This window comes from Hydra viridissima, unplaced genomic scaffold (genome assembly GCF_058129835.1).
Source record: "Hydra viridissima isolate aposymbiotic clone 2 unplaced genomic scaffold, HvirCarnegie_v1 scaffold_1, whole genome shotgun sequence".
Taxonomy (NCBI): Eukaryota; Metazoa; Cnidaria; class Hydrozoa; order Anthoathecata; family Hydridae; genus Hydra; species Hydra viridissima.
In genome coordinates this window covers 35,340,553-35,361,578 of record NW_028324300.1, presented here as the reverse complement: position 1 = coordinate 35,361,578, position 21,026 = coordinate 35,340,553, and the positions used below count along the sequence as shown (strand labels likewise).

The following is a 21,026-nucleotide window of genomic DNA, read 5'->3' as shown; positions in this document are numbered from 1 at the left end:
CCAGTTATCAGTAATTAAGGTGCTGTATAAAAGATCTGTTTCTGATAATATTTCCGTAGAAAATCAAGAAGTGGCTTTTACTGAATTTGAACATGGTGAAGATGAAGAGGACGATGTAATGGAAGATATTGGGGTTTTTGACGTTATTGAGGATACATCAACTACTGATTCATCAATTCAACATAAAAGTATAGGTCCAATAATAACAAAAATTCGAAAAATTGTTATCATGTTCCGTAGATCACCAACAGAAAATGACATCCTCCAAAAACATGTTAAGGATGAATTTAAAAAAGAACTTACGCTAATTCTTGACACAAAAACACGGTGGAGCAGTATGTTGATAATGTTGGAAAGAATTTATGAGATTAAAAATTGTGTTCGTAAGAGTCTAAATTATATCAAATCCGATATAGATTTATCAGAAAATGATCTCAATGTTGTATCAAGTATAATAATGGCTTTGCAACCTGTTAAAGTAGCTGTGGAAGCTCTCTGTTCAAGGGACACGAATCTATATGTTGCAGATTTGACAATTAGGTTCATGTTGGATGAACTAAGTAACCAAAATAATTTCTTAAGTAATGAATTGAAACAAGATTTAATATTTCGAATAAGTGAGAGAAGAACCGTATATTCTGATATATATTCATATTTTCATGAACCATGTCCACGTACAGCTGTAAATAATGAAAATAATTATGGCGTGTTTAATACAACAAGTAAATTGGTTATGGAAAAAATATTGTAGAAATCATTCAACAATTTTTAAAAAACGATTCCGAAACTACTGAAGCTGAAGTTGTGCAAGTGTATGAAACTGAATCAACTAGTGAATCTACGGTTTTATCAGCAGTGGCGACATCAAGTCAAGCAATGTCAATGAAGGAAAAACTTGATTTAGTAATTAAAAAAAAAAAAGATAACTATTGCTCACGAAGAGATTAGTGATCCGACGACAACATCCGGTCTTTTAAATATAGTCAGGAAAGAAATTGACTTCAAGGAACAAAATATTAAAGGAAAATATTTAAACAAATTCCAAAAGTAAATTTCAGCAGTTCGCCCAACCAGTGTAGAGTCGGAATGAGCTTTTTCTGCAGCAGGTTTAATTGGCACAAGGTACAGAACAAGTTTAAACGACGAAACATTAAATTTAATGTGTTTTTTAAGTGCTTACTTAAATAAACAATTTATGCTCCTTGAAAAGAATTGACTATATTAATTATTCTTATTTTAAAAATGAAGTTTTCTTTATTTTTATGTTTGTTTATGTTTACGCTAAAGTACAAAAATGTTAATGTATAATAAATGAATTAATTACATTTTATTATATAAAAAAAATCTTTTTGATTGTTTAATCTATTTATTTTTAACTAGGATGGACCTGTAAACTGATGCTGTTTTACTAATATATTCATTTGTTATGCTTTTTGTTGTTTTCAGTGTTTAGATTATTACTATTTAAGCCTTTAGAAAAAAATACGGTGAATTACCGGCATACATTGGAACGCAAAAAAAACTGCGTTTTGCGTTTGCGTTCCGAAATAAAAACTCACACGCAAACTCAAACGCATTTGAAGCAATTTATTGCGTTTACTTACGTAAACGTAAACGCAATTTACGCAAATAACTGCGTTTACGCACGCATTTAATACGCAACTTACTCATATAAAATGCGTTTAAAAACGTAACTCATACGCAACTTACACGTATAAATGCGTTTACAAACGGAACTCAAACGCAACTTACGCGAATAAATGGGTTTGCAAACTTGACACAAATGCGACTTACCTAATCTATTATAAAAAATGTGTCTTTTTAAGAAAACGCGAATAGTTAAGTAATTACTTTTTACTTTTTAATTCAAAGATATTATATAACTTTTTATTTAAACCGTTGTGTTACTATTGAAACTATTGCATTGTATATTCATTTTATTTTTGTGCTTTTCAAGTTCAAAAAATATATTATCTTTATATGATAAGTTTACATTTCACTATCTGAGTCATCGTCGTCCGAAAAATCATTTAAACTTTCAAGAAGTTTTAAGTTTACTTTTAACAATGAGCGACTGATAATCAGATCAGCAGTCATGTTGCCTCGTCTCTTTTCACATACAAAGCCAGAAGTACTAAAATATCTCTCTATAAAAGCTGCTGATGATGGAATATTTAGTAAGGTGACAAATAGATTTCGTAAAATTGGCATTTTAGAATTTTTGAACCAAAAATCATAAGAAGGATACACAGATACAGCAAGTCCTTTCTCTTCAATTTGCTTAAAAAAGTAAAGTTTTTCTTTTTCGATTTCAAGTAAATAGAGTTGTAAATTAGGCTGCCGAGCTTCTGGGCAATAGTTATCATCTAGCATAAATCCGCTGAGCGAATCAGTTTGCTGATCATTTGAACTCAATCGTTCTTTCGCTTGTGTAAGCTCACATCCTGGTTGCGATTCTAAAGCACTTTGATAAATATTACGTGGTGTAAAGAATTTCAGAACTTCGCGTAGCTTTTCTACTGCTCCTAAATAATTTTAGGTTGCGATACAAACTTTAATATAATAAATTAATATATAAAAGTAGTTAAACTTATAAATTAGGTTTTGAAGAACTATTTTTTAAACTAAATTTTAAAACTTTTTCTTTGTCTTAATTAATTAATAAAACCTTATAACTAAATACCTTTAACAATAAATTGACAATCAGGTCTAAAGAACCACAATTTAAGCTTTGAGATATTCAACAGTGATGCTACTTGATAAATTCCTGAGTTAAGTTCATACTCAAACTTTAATTTAAAAGAAGAAATTAACAAGTTAGCAAATTCTTTTCCATTTCCTTGTAACTCCATTCTACTCCATTTTGAAATCATAATAGTCAATGCAGGCAAAACATCAGCAATCGATGAAAGATTTTTTTGTACAATTAAGTTGAACTGGTATGCTGGAAGAAGGATTTGTAGGTATAGTTCAATCTTATCTAATTCGATTGGGCATTGATTTTCCGGATCAAATGCATTTCTTTTGTAAGCCTTTTGAAAACTCTGTAACATTAGGAAAGCAGCTGACCAACGAATTCCATCACAGCTTGTTTGTAATTTAGCTTCATTTTTTATGTGGTATTGAACGCTATTTATAGATTGATTGATGCTTCTTCCGTACTTTGAAAGCGTCGCAAGTAAACGACACATATATTTTTGTTTCTTAATAGCGATTCGTACAGCGATGTTTATTTTATGAGCTGCGCAAGAAAGCCGCGGTAGTTTCGATGCTCCCAATTCAATTTCAAGATCTTTAATTAGTTCAGCACTTTGAAGATCTTATTCGTTATCTTCGTTAAAGTCATAAGTGATGTTTACATCCTCAGCTGTTTTGGCTAACTGAATAACATTTGTAAAAGTAAGCTTCCTTGATTCAGTTAATAGCACTTCAAGAAGTTCATCAGAGGTTTGAATTTCAATACTTAAGACTTCATCTTCACATATTTTTAGCTGCTCATTATCTGCTTCTTCAATATAAAGGGCAACCTCTTGGTTCAGCAATGGATCATTTTCAAATGCACTATCGCCTCCTTTCGTCTCTTCAATTCTATCTTCTTGAGACTTTTCAAATAATTGCTTAAATAGTCTGACAAATGAGCTCCCTTCATCACATGTAATAGCTATTAAATAAATATAACTTAAGTAATCAATAAATTCATTGTATTTACAGTAATTAAAGCTATAAAATTTTTAAAAAATTACCATTTATTTTTGATTTATTGAAGGTAAAGGTATTTATAATCTTTTCAATCCCTAATTTAATATTTTCTGCATTGTGACGTCCCGTCATCTGTTCCATACCAATAATGATGATTTCTTTTTTTAAATCACTGTTCGTTAATGTTGCACCAACTGCAATAAAGTCCAACATTTCAGGAGATGTCCATATATCACTAAATAAAGTGACAAACAGGGCATCGTCTAATTTTTCATTAATTATGTTTGATAATTTTGCCATCGTTTCTGGTATCAAATTTTCTCCAAAACTTTTTGCACAAGGAAGTGGAACTTTGACTATTTTCCTCAAAAAGGGATTATTAAATGCATTAATCGAGCAGTTTGATGTAATAAAGAACTTGATAGCGTTCAAAGTATCGGCATCTAGCACGTTTCGCTTTTTATTTGATTTGTTTAGTGTATCGTATGAGTCAAACCACTTACCCAAAATGTCATGATGTTTTCTTTGTAAATGCTTCTTAATGTTGGATGTTCGACCAATACGAGCAGTAAACTTTTGATTACACAATATGCAGAAAAACTCAACACCATTTTGTGATTTATTTATTTGAGTATCAGATGTAGTGAAATGAAGATAAGAAGTATACTCCTAAAATATATGAAAATCATACGCTACATTGTTCTTAATAACATTTTAAATCTAAGAAAAAGTAATTTAATTACCCGTTCAGTTAAATTTACAATAAACTTCTTTTTGAGAAAAATGTTTCTTTGACCAAGATCTTGCATTTTCTTTATCAAATTACACGAGTCTTCAGATAATTTTGCCAAAAGACTATAACCCTGAAACCTTAATCTCGGGTCTTGCTGAATAGGAGGAATAGAAATATTGGAAACTGAAGTATTATTCGAAGACTCTCCCGATAATGATGTCAACGCAGCACTTGTTGTCTGTATAGTAGATTTCGTCGTTTTTGTAGGATTTACAGATCTTGTTCTTTTTGAAATTGCTTCTCCAGATTTAGATGCAGACGAACTTTGAGATAAATAAGGTTGCAATTGCAACTGTTGTGATTGCAATATATCTTCTTCATGTCGCTTTTTTGAACTAGACTTTATGATATCCTCATGATAGATTTTACTCTTGCGAGATTGATGTGTCATATTAAATTAGATATTTATGAAACGATTTAGTAAAACTTGGTTTTGTTTCCTAAACTTTTTTTTTTTTTATACTTTTATGTATAAGCTGCATACCATAAGGAAATGCCTATAGGAACTTCCTTAAGCTATAAGGAAATGCCATTAGACATATCCCTTAAAACAAATTATTACGTGTTTTACATGTATTTAGGTCATTTTATAACGAATTTAAAAAGTAATTATTAATCAAATTTGTTAAAAATGATATTTAATTTCTCATTATAATGGCTCCTTTTAAAATGAGTGAATTATGTTTTTAAATTGAGTGAATATAGCCAGATTTTTATAATAATTGAAATGAGCTTGCTAGTTAAAGGTATTAAGCTATACTTTTTTCTAAAAATAGTTTTGATTAAAATAATAGTACCGTATACAACTGAGTATTATTGTGTTCAATTTGTGAGCGGAAAATGAGTTTTCCTTTGTTTTAAGCAATTTTTAAAGTGTGCTCGTGCGCTGACCAATAACATAGTGTTTTTGTGGTTAATTGCCCGTTTTAAGCAATCTTTCTTACATATAAAACGCCCTGTATATATTTAGTTTAATTATTTATGTTTTGTTTCAAAAGAAATAAACTTACCTAAAAGTTTTAAGCACTAAATAATCACAGGAAGTTTTGCCCCCCACATAAAATGGCATTTTTCTTCATCCAAAACCAGCTAATTGCAAATAAACTAGTTTTATTGATTGAGTTTTAAAGTTTTTATACTTGAAATATTGTGGAATAAATTACCCACAAAACAAATATTTCTTTATTACAATCATACAAATAATACAACTAATTTTCTGTATATTTTAGTGGAGCAAGATGTTCTTAAAGTCAAGTCCCTTGCGCATTTGTGAGACATAGGTAAATTAATAATGTTGACTTTATGGACATCTTGCCCCACCCTATCCTAAACTTGAAAAAATAAGAAAGCAAAAGAAGAGAATAAAAACAATTGTTAAAAAAAAATGAAATGAAAAAATTAAACTGTAAGGTGCAACGAACGAAGGGGGAGAAGACTGAGTCAAAGTAAGTAACTTTAGTATATATCGTACATATATATGCTATATATACACGATCTTTCTTACTGTAAATTTTATGATACGGAATATATATATATATATATATATATATATATATATATATATATATATATATATATATATATATATATATATATATATATATATATTGATTGGTTATGTATTATATCAAAATAATACAAAGCTCTTGTGCGTAAAAGAGTGCTCAATATTATAATAATAGAGCAATAAATATATATATCTGTTATTTAAATGGAGAAAAACAACATTTTAATAGTACTTAAAGTTTCGTGCCTTACGGCAATCATCAGCTATTAATTACAAATTAAAAACGTAAAAAACCGTTTAAAAACGAATCAAATTTACGGTAGAACGAATTCTGACGTAATGAGCAAAAAGACGCAATCATTTAGTCTTCAGTATCAAAAGAGGATAAAAGGAACTTGTTAGCATGTCGACATTTAGATAATATTTCGCTTCTTTTGTTGAGTAGGTTGTTTTCTTTATGCGATAAAATTTCAAACTTCTCGTGAAGGCAAAGGTTACAGGTCTTGGTTTCAGGGTTGGAAGGTTTGCATCGCTTTACAATTCTCCACTTTATTATAGGTGTGATGGCTTTTTCTTTTAATTTCCAAATTTCCTTTGAAAGTTCTGTATCATTCTTATACCTGACCGTATTAAAAGATTTTACATGGTTAGCATATCTTAGTTTAAATGGTGTCTCGCTAATGCCAAAATAAACTTTTTCTTTGAGTTCAAGATTTTCGGAACTCACGATAGCTTTATAAACGATGTTGCTTAATAAACATTGATTGTTTAAAGGGCAAGTAGTTTTGTTAGTACAGTTGCAAGTGTTTTTTGGTATGCTTTTTTGGTCTTGTAAAATTTTGTGGTTATGCGAATTAATGATGGATTTTACGTTTCGCATACAGCTATAACTTACCTTGATCGAATTTCTATTAAAAATTTTGTGCAATCTATGATTTACCGGGAAGTGAAGGTCAACCAATGCAAGTAAACGGTTTCCTATTTTTGTTTCCACGTTTTGACTGAATGGAGGGTTAAACCATATAATGTTTCGCTTGCGTTTTGTATTTTTAGTGGTGGCAACATGATGTTGATAACTAAGTTTACATTTATAGCCTGCTTTATTTAAAGCCTCTTCGTAAGGTGGAGTAGCATTTTTAAAAATAAGTTCGTTTGATGAAGTTGAAGATAATCTTAGTTCAACAGTGCGAGGTAGTCTTTTGATAACACTTGGTGGATGGTTGGAATCACAGTTGACGTAACTCAGTTCGTTATCACATTTCGAGTAAGGTCGAAAAGAATTATCATTAAGATCAAGTGTCACATCAAGATAATTTACGATTTTCATATTGCATTTGATGGAAATAAGAAAGTCATTACTTTTAAATATTTTCACGAAATGCTTTTTGATTTTTTCCATCTGCTGGCCGTTTTTGTTTTTAAATATTGCTAGCCCGTCGTCACGATATAGCCCGAAATCTTCACTTTTATAATATTGAGAAAGTTGAAATAATAGAAAGATTCCTACTAATTCACATACTTCAGCACCATCGTAAGCCCCCATTGTAACATCGAACTGCCCCCCATTTTTCTTAATCCACGTTTCATTGTTGTTAAAAAGTAAAGATTTTCTTGCATGTTTTATTATTGCTTTTTGCTCCGAGTTTATTAAAAGGTGCTGTTCGGCAAAGTTGATTGCAGCGTTGAGAGTTTTTTCACTTATTGAAGGATAAAAATCATTAATGTTAAAAATTAGAAATTTGTAGAGATGCTTGTTTTTAATTTTTTTAAACCAGTCGGTAACATTTAAGGTGCTTTGCCATTGGTTTACAAGGAGCTTACTTTTGAGTTCATTGTTGATTTGAGATAAAATAAATTTGCTTATTCTTCCTACCTCGTTTTTTGCTGGATTTAAGAGTCGAACAGTAGGGTTGTTGATAAAGTTTTCTTTGTGGTCTTTCAATGTAATAAAACATCCAGAAGAACCGTTTATTTTGATTTTACTATAAACATCGTGGTTCCGCAAAATGTTATTCCCTTCTTTATTTATTTTGTCTTTTAGTTTTGTGTCACCTTTTTTGTAGGTGGTGGTGATAGCATTAGTTAAAAGGTGGTTATATTCTTCTTTAGATAGCTTGTACATATTTGACGTTTTGTCAGCCTTTATTAGCGATTTATTAGACATTTGTATGGTTTTTATGTCCTTTTTCATTTTATTTTGAAACGTGTTTTTGACTTTTCTAAATTTTATTGTTCTAATTAAATGTAATACGTCCTTTTCGAAAGAAGCCATTTCTTTTATTTGCGGTGGACATTTTATCGAATTGATTCCATAGATCACATAATTATGATCGTCTTTAGAAGTTAGTTTGCTGTTAATGAAAAATAACGCCTTCCACCTCATCTTCTTCAAAAATGATTCAGTTTTCTCGATTAGCTTTAGTTTGTATTCTTTTTCCGATGGTATTGGTATGTTTTTGATGGAGTATCTTAAATTGAATTTTTCCATTTTACTGGACGAACTTGAGTAGAGTGCTCAACTAGTAGGAGCAAATATATTGATTGGTTATGTATTATATCAAAATAATACAAAGCTCTTGTGCGTAATTTCAAAGGAAATTTGGAAATTAAAAGAAAAAGCCATCACACCTATAATAAAGTGGAGAATTGTAAAGCGATGCAAACCTTCCAACCCTGAAACCAAGACCTGTAACCTTTGCCTTCACGAGAAGTTTGAAATTTTATCGCATAAAGAAAACAACCTACTCAACAAAAGAAGCGAAATATTATCTAAATGTCGACATGCTAACAAGTTCCTTTTATCCTCTTTTGATACTGAAGACTAAATGATTGCGTCTTTTTGCTCATTACGTCAGAATTCGTTCTACCGTAAATTTGATTCGTTTTTAAACGGTTTTTTACGTTTTTAATTTGTAATTAATAGCTGATGATTGCCGTAAGGCACGAAACTTTAAGTACTATTAAAATGTTGTTTTTCTCCATTTAAATAACAGATATATATATATATATATATATATATATATATATATATATATATATATATATATATATATATATATATATATGCGTACGTTCCGTTTGAGTTCCGTTTGTAAACGCATTTATACGCGTAAGTTGCGTTTGAGTTACGTTTTTAAACGCATTTTATATGAGTAAGTTGCGTATTAAATGCGTGCGTAAACGCAGTTATTTGCGTAAATTGCGTTTACGTTTACGTAATTAAACGCAATAAATTGCTTCAAATGCGTTTGAGTTTGCGTGTGAGTTTTTATTTCGGAACGCAAACGCAAAACGCAGCTTTTTTTGCATTTCAATGTATGTTTAATACATACCTATTACTTCTGAAAAAATACAATTGAAAAACCACCGTTGTCTGGCAATCTCGAGGCGTTTAAAAAATGATTAATATTAAACACCACTTAAGTCTTCAAACTTAAAACTCCATTTTTCTATAACGTAGAAAAAAACACACAGCTGTGGCTATTCCCCTGTAGTCTTCAAATGATTCTATCGAAAGTATCAATAATTTTTTTTTTTTAATTTTTCTTACAAAAATTATATATTCGTTTACTGAGGTAATCAATTTCTTAATTCCAGGAGTTAAAACTCGAAAGAAAAAGAATCAATAACAGTTGAGCATTAAATGCTTGAGTTTTTTTTTTTATCATCAGACGAAAGCTCATATTTTCGACACCGTTTGAACCTTCCTCAGAAAAAAACGTTTTCTTCAAAAACTGCTACGAGACTTGACACAAAATCTTTCGCAAAAACTCACACTGCTCTCAAAGCATTGAAAGTTTTTTAATGAGGACGAAATCACAGCTTCTTGGCTATCTAAGTCTGGTGTGCAAAAAGCATTATACAGTAAAGCAAAGCTCTCATCGCAGCATTTTCAAGAATCTCAGAAGTTACACTTTGTTGGGTGTAACTTAACTAATACTTTGCTTGGTGTAAAACTTGCTTAAAAATACACATTTTGGGCATCAACCCCAAGAGTGTATTTTATCTTTTAAAACCGTGAAAACACTTTCTTTACTTAAAGAATAGACCGTAGGCTGTAAATATAGTTGATTCACTCTTCTGAATATAAATCTGGTTTCGATCTAAAATACTTCAAGCCTTTGTAGATTTCTTTACTTGTAAAAATGCACGCGATTGTTAAATTAAAAACAAAAACTTTACCCAAAACGTCTAGGGTATTTTTTAATCTCTATTATAATTATCCTTAAGCCATTGAAGTAGTTTTCAAATACATTAAATGCTTATATTTTCGTTTGTTTTGCTTCTCAAGGTTTTTTCACGCTTTTCATTTTACAAAATTTTCAAACTTAAAAAAGACTATTTTATAGTGAATCTAAGCAGACACGTCAAAAGGAGGGCAGGGAGGGTAGATTTCGTAGTGAACCTAGTAGCTTAACTTTATTTTGTCAATGTTTTTTGCCTTATGAATTTATAATTACTTTTGTTTATAAGAAAAAGTTATAAACTATGTCCATAAATACTTAATATGTGTAACTTGATGTAGCGCTCATATTTCATGTGAAAAAGTTACGCTTAACTTTATTCTTTACCTCTGTAACTATTTTCTTTATGTTTATGCACATTTTATAAATATTTAGAGCTCGATGAAATTTAAACTATTTAGGTTGGTATTGCTTCTCATAAATAAAAGGTGAACATTATTTACGACGATTAAAAGTAAAACTAGAAAATTTTATACGATGATAAATCCGATGAAATAAGATAAATATGATGAAAAATCTTTTACTCTTAAACTAGAAAATCCTTTACAATCCTATATGATGATTAAAAGATTTACACTAGAAAATCTTTTCAAGCCAACAGGAAATTGATCGTCACCTTAAGTCGCTAATACTATATTTAAACAGCTTCAAATAATTTCTGAATAAGAACAACAAATCTAGTTTAATAACAAAAACAGGTTTTTGAAAGATACAAAGTAAACACTCTGGATTGATTTACTAATAGTCCACAGTTTCAGGATGAATTCGATGATAGCCGAAGTAGATGGCATTTAGAAACAAAAACGTACAAGGAAACGCAACTTTGGCACAATCATCAATAAAGTGTGTGTGGTCGGTATAAAATACGAACGGCCCCAACGCGACTCCTTTGCGTCCAGAAGATAAAATTGTATGATTTACATTCTTTTTAAATGGCTGTTTCTGGAAGAAAGAAATAAGTAATTAGATTGAATTTACTATTTTAAACTTTTAAACATGTATCTAAATTTTTGCCAACCTTCTTTAACCAAGAAACAGACATATTTGGATCTGTAATCCCCACAATTGCAAACTCCACGAGTGCTCCAAATACAAATAACATGCAAATCATCATGTAATAATCGAGACTACGTATCGTATTAGCACTTGGAGCCGTTGATCGGATACTATTGCTCATTGTCACAATTGTTAGGATTGTTGTAATGCCTGAAAATGAAAATTACCTAGAAGTTTCTTTTGGTTCGCGTTTCATAGTTACGCAAGGAAAAACAATATATACGGAATCAAAGTATATCAACGGCGCTGTTATTGACTTACCGAAAGTCACCCTAGCAGGAGTTACCTTGTAATCCACAAAAAATGAAACCCAACTCAGCGCCACGGTAAGAATACAGGGAAAGTAATCTCGAAGAAAATGAGCGGAAAAATCCCGATGTAAAGTAAACTTTACGACTAAAGTATCGAACGACACTAAAGTACAACACATTTTACTAAGAAAATAATGCAACATAATAAATCACTATTAAAAATCTATACGACGCTAACTGAATCTACCGCATTTGGGTAACTTGGGACGGTATGGAAGCCACAAACACATAAGTCGCTTACATTACTCATACTGTGAATGAAACTGACCCTATTAGAAGCCTAATCACTTAATCTTTTTTTTCGTAAAGACCACTTATGCTACAACAAATGGCCACATTTGAATCAGAAGATAATAAGGCGATCGGGTGTCCGTATAGCTTAAACAATATTAGGGAATTATCCTATTTTGTTAGAGATGGGAAAGAACTGAAATCTATTAAGATCAAAACAAACTTTTTTCATTAAAATTATTTGTTAAAACATTAGAAATTCATTAAGAACTTGGTTTAATAACGGACCTAATGATGACGCTAACGATGGTCATACGAAATAAGTCATAATAAACTAAAAAGTTCTCCAGAAGTAAAATAAATCATTGGCAGTTTAGAAAAAAACTCTTTGATCGCAGAGCATAAAATTTGTCACTAATTAATTTGTAACGCTGGTCAATCAAGACAGCTAAAATAATTAGCAAAGAGTAATATAAATATATATTTTTTAAATGTGCAAACGATAATATTGTCATTCGTTGCAAAGTAAAATGGAATGTCGAAAACAAAAATAATGAGCTAAAAATAGCTGCAGAGACATGATGAAAGTAATCGAACTTCTGGCCGTATATCAACATAGGTTGCCTTACTAAAAATAAACTCACTGTTATAATCTCCGTAACGAACGGTAACATTTGTACTTATTCTAACATGGCTATAGTCCAGTATGAACAAATCTTCTCCAGAACGCTCAATTGGCACATCCATCCACTTTAAGTTGATATATGACTTTGATTGTCCGACTATTAAGAGTAAAAAAAAAGAGTCTAGAATCTAACATTTAACAAATAAATAATCCTTTAAAGATATTACAGATATATTAAATAAAGTGAAAATTCCTTTTATTAGTTATGTTATAAATCCATAATGCAATATTATACAAATTCTAAGCAAATTCAACATGATATTCAATCGATTAATTTGTAAAGATCAATTTAACATCTAAAGAGCATTGCATTTTTTTTTCTTTCACACGGAACAGTTTAACAATATGTCACCTTATTTCCAGAACAGAAGACATACAAAAAGTAATTTAGTTTGACCAAGGACATTGTAAGCAGGACTTTATCTACATACTTTCAACCCATAATCGTTTTTTTTTGTGATCTCTTCTGTTGTAAAAAGTTTATTTAACTATATCTGCAATGAGTATTTGTGGCATAAATTTCAGCATAAAACTGCATATGAGAAATGATAATTTTTCTACTGAGAGTGAGTTAGTTAACTCCACAAATTGAATGGTAATAACTCATAACAATGGTTGATAGATCTGAATTTTACAAGAACAAAATTTTGCAAACTTTTAGAATATTTTAGAATAAATTTTGCAAACTTTTAGAATACAATGTATATGAAATAAAACTTTGATCTTCTAATCCAAAATTTAACCTTACACTTTGGTCTAAGTGTTATTTAAATTTCAATTAAAACTTATAGTTTTATCAAAATGAAGTCCTAATTTAACAATAACAAACAATATTCAGCATTTGAGATTAAGCATTCAAAAACTCAGTATTTGAATATTAGCCTTCAACAAAATGTTGTTTTTTGAATGACTTTTAGAAAAACTTAACAAAACATGAAAAAATAGTGGCAAAACCCATGAGGAAAGTATAGAACCTTTGGAACAAAAATGGAATGTCTTTCTATATAACTATGAGTAGAGAAGCTCTCTACTAACATTTACAGTCCAGTTTATGCAGCAAACACACACACACATGCAAAAAGAATTTGAGTTGATATTTTATTTGAAGTTTTTTTTTTTAACTTTTATTGTTTAAGAAATTCAGTATATCAACTCCTCTATATAAATTGCAGTCAGAGATGCATAAAATATGCCTTTACAATAAATACTAGATTTTTTAAAAATGTACTAAGGTTGTGAAGCATTTTTATCACTTTCAAAACAAAGATTTAAAAACAAGATTTTAAAAAAATGTGCTTTTTAAATAAGAAAGAAAGATAAGCAACTTTTACTTACAAGTTTCTAGCTTAAATTTGCATTCTTGAATATCAAAAGGATAAAACTGATAGGTCATTGGGCAGAATGACAAAATTCTCAGCCTAAGACAGAATTGTTTATGTCATACATTTAAGGCCTTAACAACATTTCTATCTAAAAACTTAAAAAAGTTTCTTATTTCTTATTTTTCACATAAACAATTAAAATGAAATAACTATTTTAAATACTTCCAAAAAAATAACTGTTTTATAAGTTTTCATTCACAGCATTTATAGAGGTGATTTGTGATTCAAACCCATTTTAGTATACAAAAAATAACAAAAAGAAAATGAAGGTGAAAAAAATGACAATCATTTCAGCACCTTAATTATTTTACCTTTTCATTTGGTCTTATGGTTATCAAAAGAATAATTTATATAAAGGGTATTTTTTGAATTATTCTAAAAAAAGTACCTAGGTAATTTGGCCAAAAAAAAAAGACTTCCTAAGAACAAGTACAACAAATATGAAACAAATATGGAAGATATTGATGATATTGTTATTGAAGAAATTATGTCTTTAATCCTAAGCAATATTTTCTAAATTGTATATTGAGCTACTGGATAAATTTGATAATATAAAAAAAATGTCTTAATTGATTTCAAAAAAATATATACTTATCCTTAATAAATAAGTAACAACTTCTATGTTTCAAATATATTTTTTAAATGAAAAAAAATATATCACCTTTGACTAAACTTGACTGTCCCATTTCCATAAATAAGAACAAACACATTGGGAGCAATTACATCATGAAAAACACCTTTTTTCCCCAGAGGAAAATAAATATTAGGGATCCATATTAGTTTGGAAACTTTTTCATCAAATGCTGCATACAATTCAGGATCATTTTCATCAAAAGCAAGTCTCTTATCTACCCAGCTCATGCGAAGTGTACAGTCTACACTGAAATGCTGCAAAGTAAATGAAGCTGTTATAGTTTATATTTTGTCTATTACTTGTGTTTCCCAATATAATGAAAGAAGTAATGAAAAGATACCTTTGCAATATTTTCTAAAGGTACCATATCATTTATCCAAAGATTGGTTTTAACAAGCACAGGTTTATCTACATATAAAAGATTATATGGTTTTTAATGTTAAGAAAAATATGCAACAGAGTTTAATAATAAAGTTTACCATTAACAGAAACTTAAGATTAAACCAATATATAATACTTTAACATAGAAATGTAATATCTTTATTATGCATGTAGTGTAGAATTTATACATACAGTGGACAAAATATGGCTAGATCCACTACATATTTTGAAATTTCTTACAATTATAATAATATTTCAATGCCTAGTTTTTATTTATAATAAATACACTCTGAATTAAAAAATTTTAGGATTTTTCTAAAAAGTAGTGAAAATTACCATTAAAGCTAAAAAAACTGGCCTAATAACAGCAACTTAAATATGCAAAAAAAAAAAAAAAGTTAGAAGTACAAATAGTTTCAATTATGCTCATAAATTAGAAGATGAAAATAATTTATATATTAGTATTCAATATATATAACAGAAACAAAGTTGTTTGAAATACAAAAAAAAAAAAAGAAGTATAAGCTTTTGTTGTCATAAGCTAAAATTAATTACCCAAAAAAGTTCACTCAGGAACACACTCATTGGACAAACCAGAAAATCATTTTTTAGATGGAAAGAAGTTAAATTTGGACAGTACAGAAATATTCAGCTATTATTTGCTGAATTTATTACAGAAGAAAGCATTTTAAGCAAATTTCAGTCAAGGAGTGGTTCAGTGCTCATTTCAAGGCATATGGCTAAAAATGGATGATTGAAATGTATTAATTTTTGCTTTAAAAATCTCCAAAAAAGACGACAATCAATTACTGTATAAGAGTCTCCATATTGAATTATTTTACATAATGTTTACATAAAGGCAAATGGAACAAATAAAGTCTCAAAATGTTTTTTTTTTTTTTATTTATGTAACAATTTTTACAAAAGTATTAATCCTTATAACTTTTAAAAAAAAAACAATTTTTGCTCAAGTGGGTTGATTTCATACAAAATGGTTGATTTTTCAATAGCCAATTCTCAAAGAATAACATAAGTATTAAACTGAAATTTTCAGAATATAGCGCTCCAAAAAGTGTTATCAAAATCTGAGGTGTCCATGTGGAACATTGTAACAAACATATTACTACTCAGTTAAAAAACACTTGTCAACTACAGAAACTAAGCACAAATATGGTTTTACTGAAAAGCTAAGATATATAATGCACAAATATATAATAATTTTGTTTTTGAAAAATAACATTCAAACTCCATTAAAAGCTCATATTATTACATGTAGGCCCTACAGGAAAACTAATGTAACAAAATGAATCCCATTAAAAGTAGATTTTAACATTTTACCTCGTTCTTTTAAATAGTAAACAACCTTTGCTAAAAAAAACAGCTTAATTGCAGGTAAACTTGCTAGCACTGCTTGTTGCACTCATAAAAACCTCTGGGATTAAGCTCCATTAGTTCAAATAACTTCTTGATTATATAAAAGTAGAGTGTTCTAAATGCACCTATCATACATAATTGCTAATGCTATATATATTTGCCTTTTCTTATTATTGTTTTTACTAATTGTCCTGTATTCAATAATAAAATCATATTTAAATAGCCCTGAAAACATAGAATTTGATGAGTATGAAAAAGTAGACCCAATGTGCAGCCAGGTAAGGATGTAGAGTATGAACTACCTCCGAGTATGGAAAAATGTTGAGAAGAAATGGAGTACTAAAATATTGGCTAATTACTGATAGACAGACACTAACACTTTTTTATAAAAAAAAAATATCTATGCTTAAGAGCATTTAGAAATATATTCATTAGATTTCAAATTTAATGTGATAAGTTTTCCAAAAAAAAACTTTCTCAGTTACTTGACTGATAAATATTAAATACCATGACTGACAAAACACAATAGAATTTAAGAAACAAATTTGAGATAAGTGTAAAAAATTAACAAAAAGCAATTTAAAAAAAAGGAGAAAAAAAGGTAAAATTTTGTAAACTAGTGCTATGAAATGAATAAATAACATTGATTTATTTGTATGCCATTAAAAGAAAACTAAAAAAATAGTTAAAGAAAACATTCCGTTTGTTTTTCTTAATGCAATGTTAAATTATATGCATGGCATTCTTTTGTAAAACAATAGTTATCATGATCTTTTCTCACACACACACACACAAAACAAGATTCTAACTTGTATAAAATTTTAACAAGAACTTGTACAGCTAAACTTTGTAAGTTTATTTTAAGATCAATTTTGAAAACTTACTATTAAATATAGGAACAACTTCTTTTCTGTATTCTTTTAATATTGAATCCAGTAAGCTTTGAGCTCTTTCTAAATTCATTGCAAGTTTATTGGATGCCTGCAAGCTTTCCCTAGATATATTATGCATTATATTACATATATATGCATATGTATGTACGTATGTATGTATGTATGTATGTATGTATGTATGTATGTATGTATGTATGTATGTATGTATGTATGTATGTATGTATGTATGTATGTATGTATATATATATATATATATATATATATATATATATATATATATATATATATAATACAGTATTTAAAATTTATTTGTAAAAAACAGAAATTATTAGTCAAGTGTTTTCTATCTATATAAAGACTATGAGAAAATTACTTCAATAAGCATAATGCCATGACCAAAAACTGTGTGCATTTCATCTTTAGAGCATATTAATTTATAGTGAAGTAAGCTACAGGATTTTCTTTCTAAAAACAAAAATATTTGAATGTCAATATAGTAAAACATTTTTTGGATGCAAATATAATATTTGTATTAAGTCCTACCAATAATGTCAATTTAAAAAAGTAATTTATTAGTCTTACTTTATTCTGAACATAGGATATAAACAGTGTTTATGTTTAACTACAAATTATTTATAGAATTATTAAATCATTTCTAAAGTGGTCATTTTCTTTACAAATGCATTTTAATTTAAAATAATTTTTTCATATTTAAACAATTAAATAAACATTAAACTATAAAATACTGAGAATATACTTGACCAAAAGTCAAGTTGATTTGACCAAAAGTCAAGTTGATTTGACCAAAAGTCAAGTATATTCTCAACATTTTATAGTTTAATGATCTCTTTCATGTTTTTTACTACAATATTTAGACTGCAGAATAATTAAAAATTCAACTGAGTTTTTATAGTTAGCATTGTGTATTTAGCACTCAAAAGGTTTATTTTTAGTATTAATAACAAAGCATATTTCTACCTAAATATAATAGAAAATTAGTGAAAATAAATTTTAAATACAAACAACTAAATATAATGCACTGACCTCTTTCCACTTAATTTGTAATTTGATAAGATTTAATACAGAGGTCCAAAACATTCCATATACATTTTGGTATAAATGATAATGCTTGAATTCCATCTTATGAAATATAAAATAATCTTATTTTAAAAAATAGAGAACTAAGAATTTGTTTGAATTAGTTCTTACGGTCCGCACAAACCTGGTCTTATTTTGTTTGTTGAAAAGAGAGGAGCTGAGAGCCAATTATAAACAACAAGAATTTAAACTTCATATTAATTACCCCTCTTAACTCTTTTCTCCTTTTTTTTTCTTTTCATAAAAAACATAACTTTCCTCTTTTTTTAAAAAGGTTTCCTAATCGCTGTATTTTAAGATAACACAATTGATTTCGTTCTGAATGAGGTTGAAATCAAAAACCATATTAATAAAATGTTAATATTCAATCAATTAGCGAAACGTTTTGTCGAAAACAGTTTTTTTTTAACTTATGGCTGAAATTTATTCGTTTAAATAGTTACTAAAAGCTAAAATTTAAGAATCTTGTCCTTCATCACCGCTGCGCAGCTTGTAATTTATGTTCTTTAAAAGAACAATCAACGGATAAATTCCATTTTTAACCTTAGCTTATCTCAGCAGACTTTATCAAAAGAACAGTTATTTAACTGCAAAGGGTTTTACAAAAGCAAATACATCTAAGAACCATATATAAAATTGTGCCACAAACAGTATAAAAATTTGCATTTAGCTATTTCAAGATCCAAACAAAAAATTCAAACAACATTTTACCAAAATACGAATAACAGTTTAAATTTAATATTGAGAAGATTGGGAACGTTCCGTAAATCAATTCTTCTTTCTCACGCTTCTACAACCACTGGACAGAAATACACTTTTTATCAAAATTAATTACAAAACAAATGTATCTTTGTGTCATAAGTAATACCAAATCACATTGTTTCGGAAATATGCGATATCGATGTATTGTTCTAAGCTTACCTATATCTATTGTTTTAGTTTTGGATCATTGATTCTGAATTGCAATATCAAAATAGGACTGCTAAATAAAAGTTCCGCTGATAAGATTACTGCAGCGAACCAACGTACAATGAGTTTTTTATTTAGAATAATAATCTAATCTAATTATGGAAAAATATTTTTCACTTATTCTGCTTTAACATGTGAATTTACTGACCTCAAGACGTTTTTAATTGGAATGAAGGAAAACTTTAATAATTTTCTTTTTACATCAAAGAAAACAAAAATATGAGACATATTAGAATAGAAGTGTATCAGGTTTTATATTGGTGCATTTACTTATTCTTTGATAGATAAGTTCATTGACATTTTTCATTAAAATATTGTTCTTACTTAATAGCAAAGTGTAACATTGCTCTAAATCTGTTGAAAATAGTAAAAATTTACTATAATCAGTAAAACGTATTAATATATAGTGATTTTGATGTATATCAAAATTACTACCATTAGTTAAATTCAAACCCCTCAATAATAACCAAAATCCGAACCCCTCAGTAATAAACCATATACTGTTTTTTTTTTTATTGATTTAATGCAAATTCAACAACAAGGTGTATGAAGATAATTCATTTTGTTTGTAGCAATTAAACATAGACCTCTGCATCGCAAACAATTCTTGTTCTTATATTTTCCCCAAAAGTCATGCTTTTTGGAACAATGATATTTAACATCCTTGATTTATTACTAATGATTTTATTACGTTTTTGTTGAAATGCTGATACACATACCTTGATTTTTCATTTGCACTAAGGGCCTGTTTATATGGAAAGCGGGCTGGCTCGGCAAAAGAGCCTGCCCTAAAAAAATTTATGGTGAACACTTTTTTCTTTTTTTTTTTTTTTTTGTCACCAAAGCTATAAATAGGCAATGACGTCTTGAAGTTAAAAATCATTTGGCAACCCATCACTAAACTTAAATTATAGGTCTGAATTTTCTTTTAAAAATAAGACCTGTGATTTAACTTTAGTAACTCGGTTCGTCGAAAACAACTTAAACTTCAAACCCCATAACCTCAAAAAGGTTTATCTTCTGACGCTTGAAAACAAAACGTCTTCAACGTAATCACGCAAATCGCGACTGGCAGAGAGCTCTTTTGACAGATGTAAAGCTCTTTACGGTGGAACATGCTCACAACAATAAAAACGACAGAATTTGGTTCAAAAAAACTTCTGGAATGTTCGCAGTTGTTGAGCATTAACAAAACCGCACTCCATCATGGTTTGGGATAGAATTTGTGTAAGTGGCAAAACACCTCTTGTTTTCATCAACTAAGGTATAAAAATTAACCAAGAAGTGTATCGTTGAAACATTCTTGAACCCGTAGTACTTCCGCGGTCACAAAAGCACTTTGGCAATACAAAATGAACCTTTTAACAGGATTTCGCCCCAGCTCACAAGTTTAAAATTACGCAAGATTGGTGCAAGACCTATTTTTCTGATTTTGTTACATCCGTAGAGTGATCGCCTTATTCGCCAGATTTAAATTCGATGGACTAAAGTACATGGTCATTTTTGGAAGTAGTGCTTGCGCTAAACGCCGCAACAGTTTAACGGAGCTAAAGCGCTCTTTAAAGTGAAAATAGGACAAAATTTCGATTAAGGAGCTTCGTGGAAGCACCCTGTATATTAATCCCTCCAGAGGGTTTCTTCTGAAACTCAGCTTGATGTTTTTCTTCATTTTGACCTAATGTGACAAATGTAATAACTTACCTAAGCTAGTATTGTATTTACTGACCTTCAGACAACCAGACGTTACATTTATAAAAATACTTCAGTCT

General features: G+C 29.1%; 3 protein-coding genes across 7 annotated transcripts; all 3 read right to left on the bottom strand.

Annotated features, from left to right (window-relative positions):
- Positions 1-1,934: 1,934 nt before the first annotated feature.
- LOC149894718 (uncharacterized) lies at positions 1,935-3,297 on the bottom strand. Its single transcript, XM_090100872.1, has 2 exons — positions 2,684-3,297; positions 1,935-2,525 (listed from the first exon to the last, which is right to left on the bottom strand). Exons 1-2 carry the CDS (start codon positions 3,189-3,191, stop codon positions 1,990-1,992), a joined length of 1,044 nt encoding a protein of 347 aa, XP_089956998.1. The 5' UTR covers positions 3,192-3,297; the 3' UTR covers positions 1,935-1,989.
- LOC149894717 (uncharacterized) lies at positions 3,209-4,883 on the bottom strand. The gene is made up of 3 exons (XM_090078984.1): positions 4,548-4,883; positions 3,744-4,368; positions 3,209-3,661 (listed from the first exon to the last, which is right to left on the bottom strand). Exons 1-3 carry the CDS (start codon positions 4,881-4,883, stop codon positions 3,321-3,323), a joined length of 1,302 nt encoding a protein of 433 aa, XP_089935110.1. The 3' UTR covers positions 3,209-3,320.
- A 5,866-nt stretch (positions 4,884-10,749) lies between these two features.
- Positions 10,750-19,164, bottom strand: LOC145192361 (glycine receptor subunit alpha-4-like). Of its 5 annotated transcripts, XM_090095654.1 has the most exons (11): positions 18,494-18,564; positions 18,235-18,330; positions 17,564-17,655; positions 17,182-17,291; positions 14,883-14,950; positions 14,570-14,796; positions 13,862-13,944; positions 12,486-12,623; positions 11,561-11,713; positions 11,262-11,449; positions 10,750-11,185 (listed from the first exon to the last, which is right to left on the bottom strand). In XM_090095654.1, the coding sequence occupies exons 3-11, from the start codon at positions 17,605-17,607 to the stop codon at positions 10,982-10,984; spliced, it is 1,215 nt and encodes a 404-aa protein (XP_089951780.1). In that variant the 5' UTR covers positions 17,608-17,655; positions 18,235-18,330; positions 18,494-18,564; the 3' UTR covers positions 10,750-10,981. The 5 variants fall into 5 exon arrangements, 4 of the variants coding, with proteins under 4 accessions (XP_089951780.1, XP_089951775.1, XP_089951769.1 ...); XR_016454917.1 differs by lacking the exon at positions 18,494-18,564 and having other exon boundaries at positions 11,586-11,713; positions 18,235-18,447; XM_090095649.1 differs by lacking the exons at positions 18,235-18,330; positions 18,494-18,564 and adding an exon at positions 19,000-19,164.
- Between the last annotated feature and the right edge of the window lie 1,862 nt (positions 19,165-21,026).

Bases quoted from the DNA above. Each gene is read 5' to 3' on its own strand.
- LOC149894718 (XM_090100872.1), bottom strand. From the start codon at position 3,191: ATGTGTCGTTTACTTGCGACGCTTTCAAAGTACGGAAGAAGCATCAAT. The intron at 2,526-2,683 runs GTATTTAGTTAT...AAAATTATTTAG, and splicing joins TTGTCAATTTATTGTTAAAG to GAGCAGTAGAAAAGCTACGC.
- LOC145192361 (XM_090095649.1), bottom strand. From the start codon at position 17,607: ATGAAATGCACACAGTTTTTGGTCATGGCATTATGCTTATTGAA. The intron at 13,945-14,569 runs GTGATATATTTT...ATTCTGTCTTAG, and splicing joins ACAGTCAAGTTTAGTCAAAG to GCTGAGAATTTTGTCATTCT. The intron at 12,624-13,861 runs GTAAGTAAAAGT...TACTCTTAATAG, and splicing joins CAAATTTAAGCTAGAAACTT to TCGGACAATCAAAGTCATAT.
- LOC149894717 (XM_090078984.1), bottom strand. From the start codon at position 4,883: ATGACACATCAATCTCGCAAGAGTAAAATCTATCATGAGGATATCATA. The intron at 4,369-4,547 runs GCAAAATTATCT...CATATATTTTAG, and splicing joins TTCAGGGTTATAGTCTTTTG to GAGTATACTTCTTATCTTCA. The intron at 3,662-3,743 runs GTAATTTTTTAA...TTTATTTAATAG, and splicing joins CAATAAATCAAAAATAAATG to CTATTACATGTGATGAAGGG.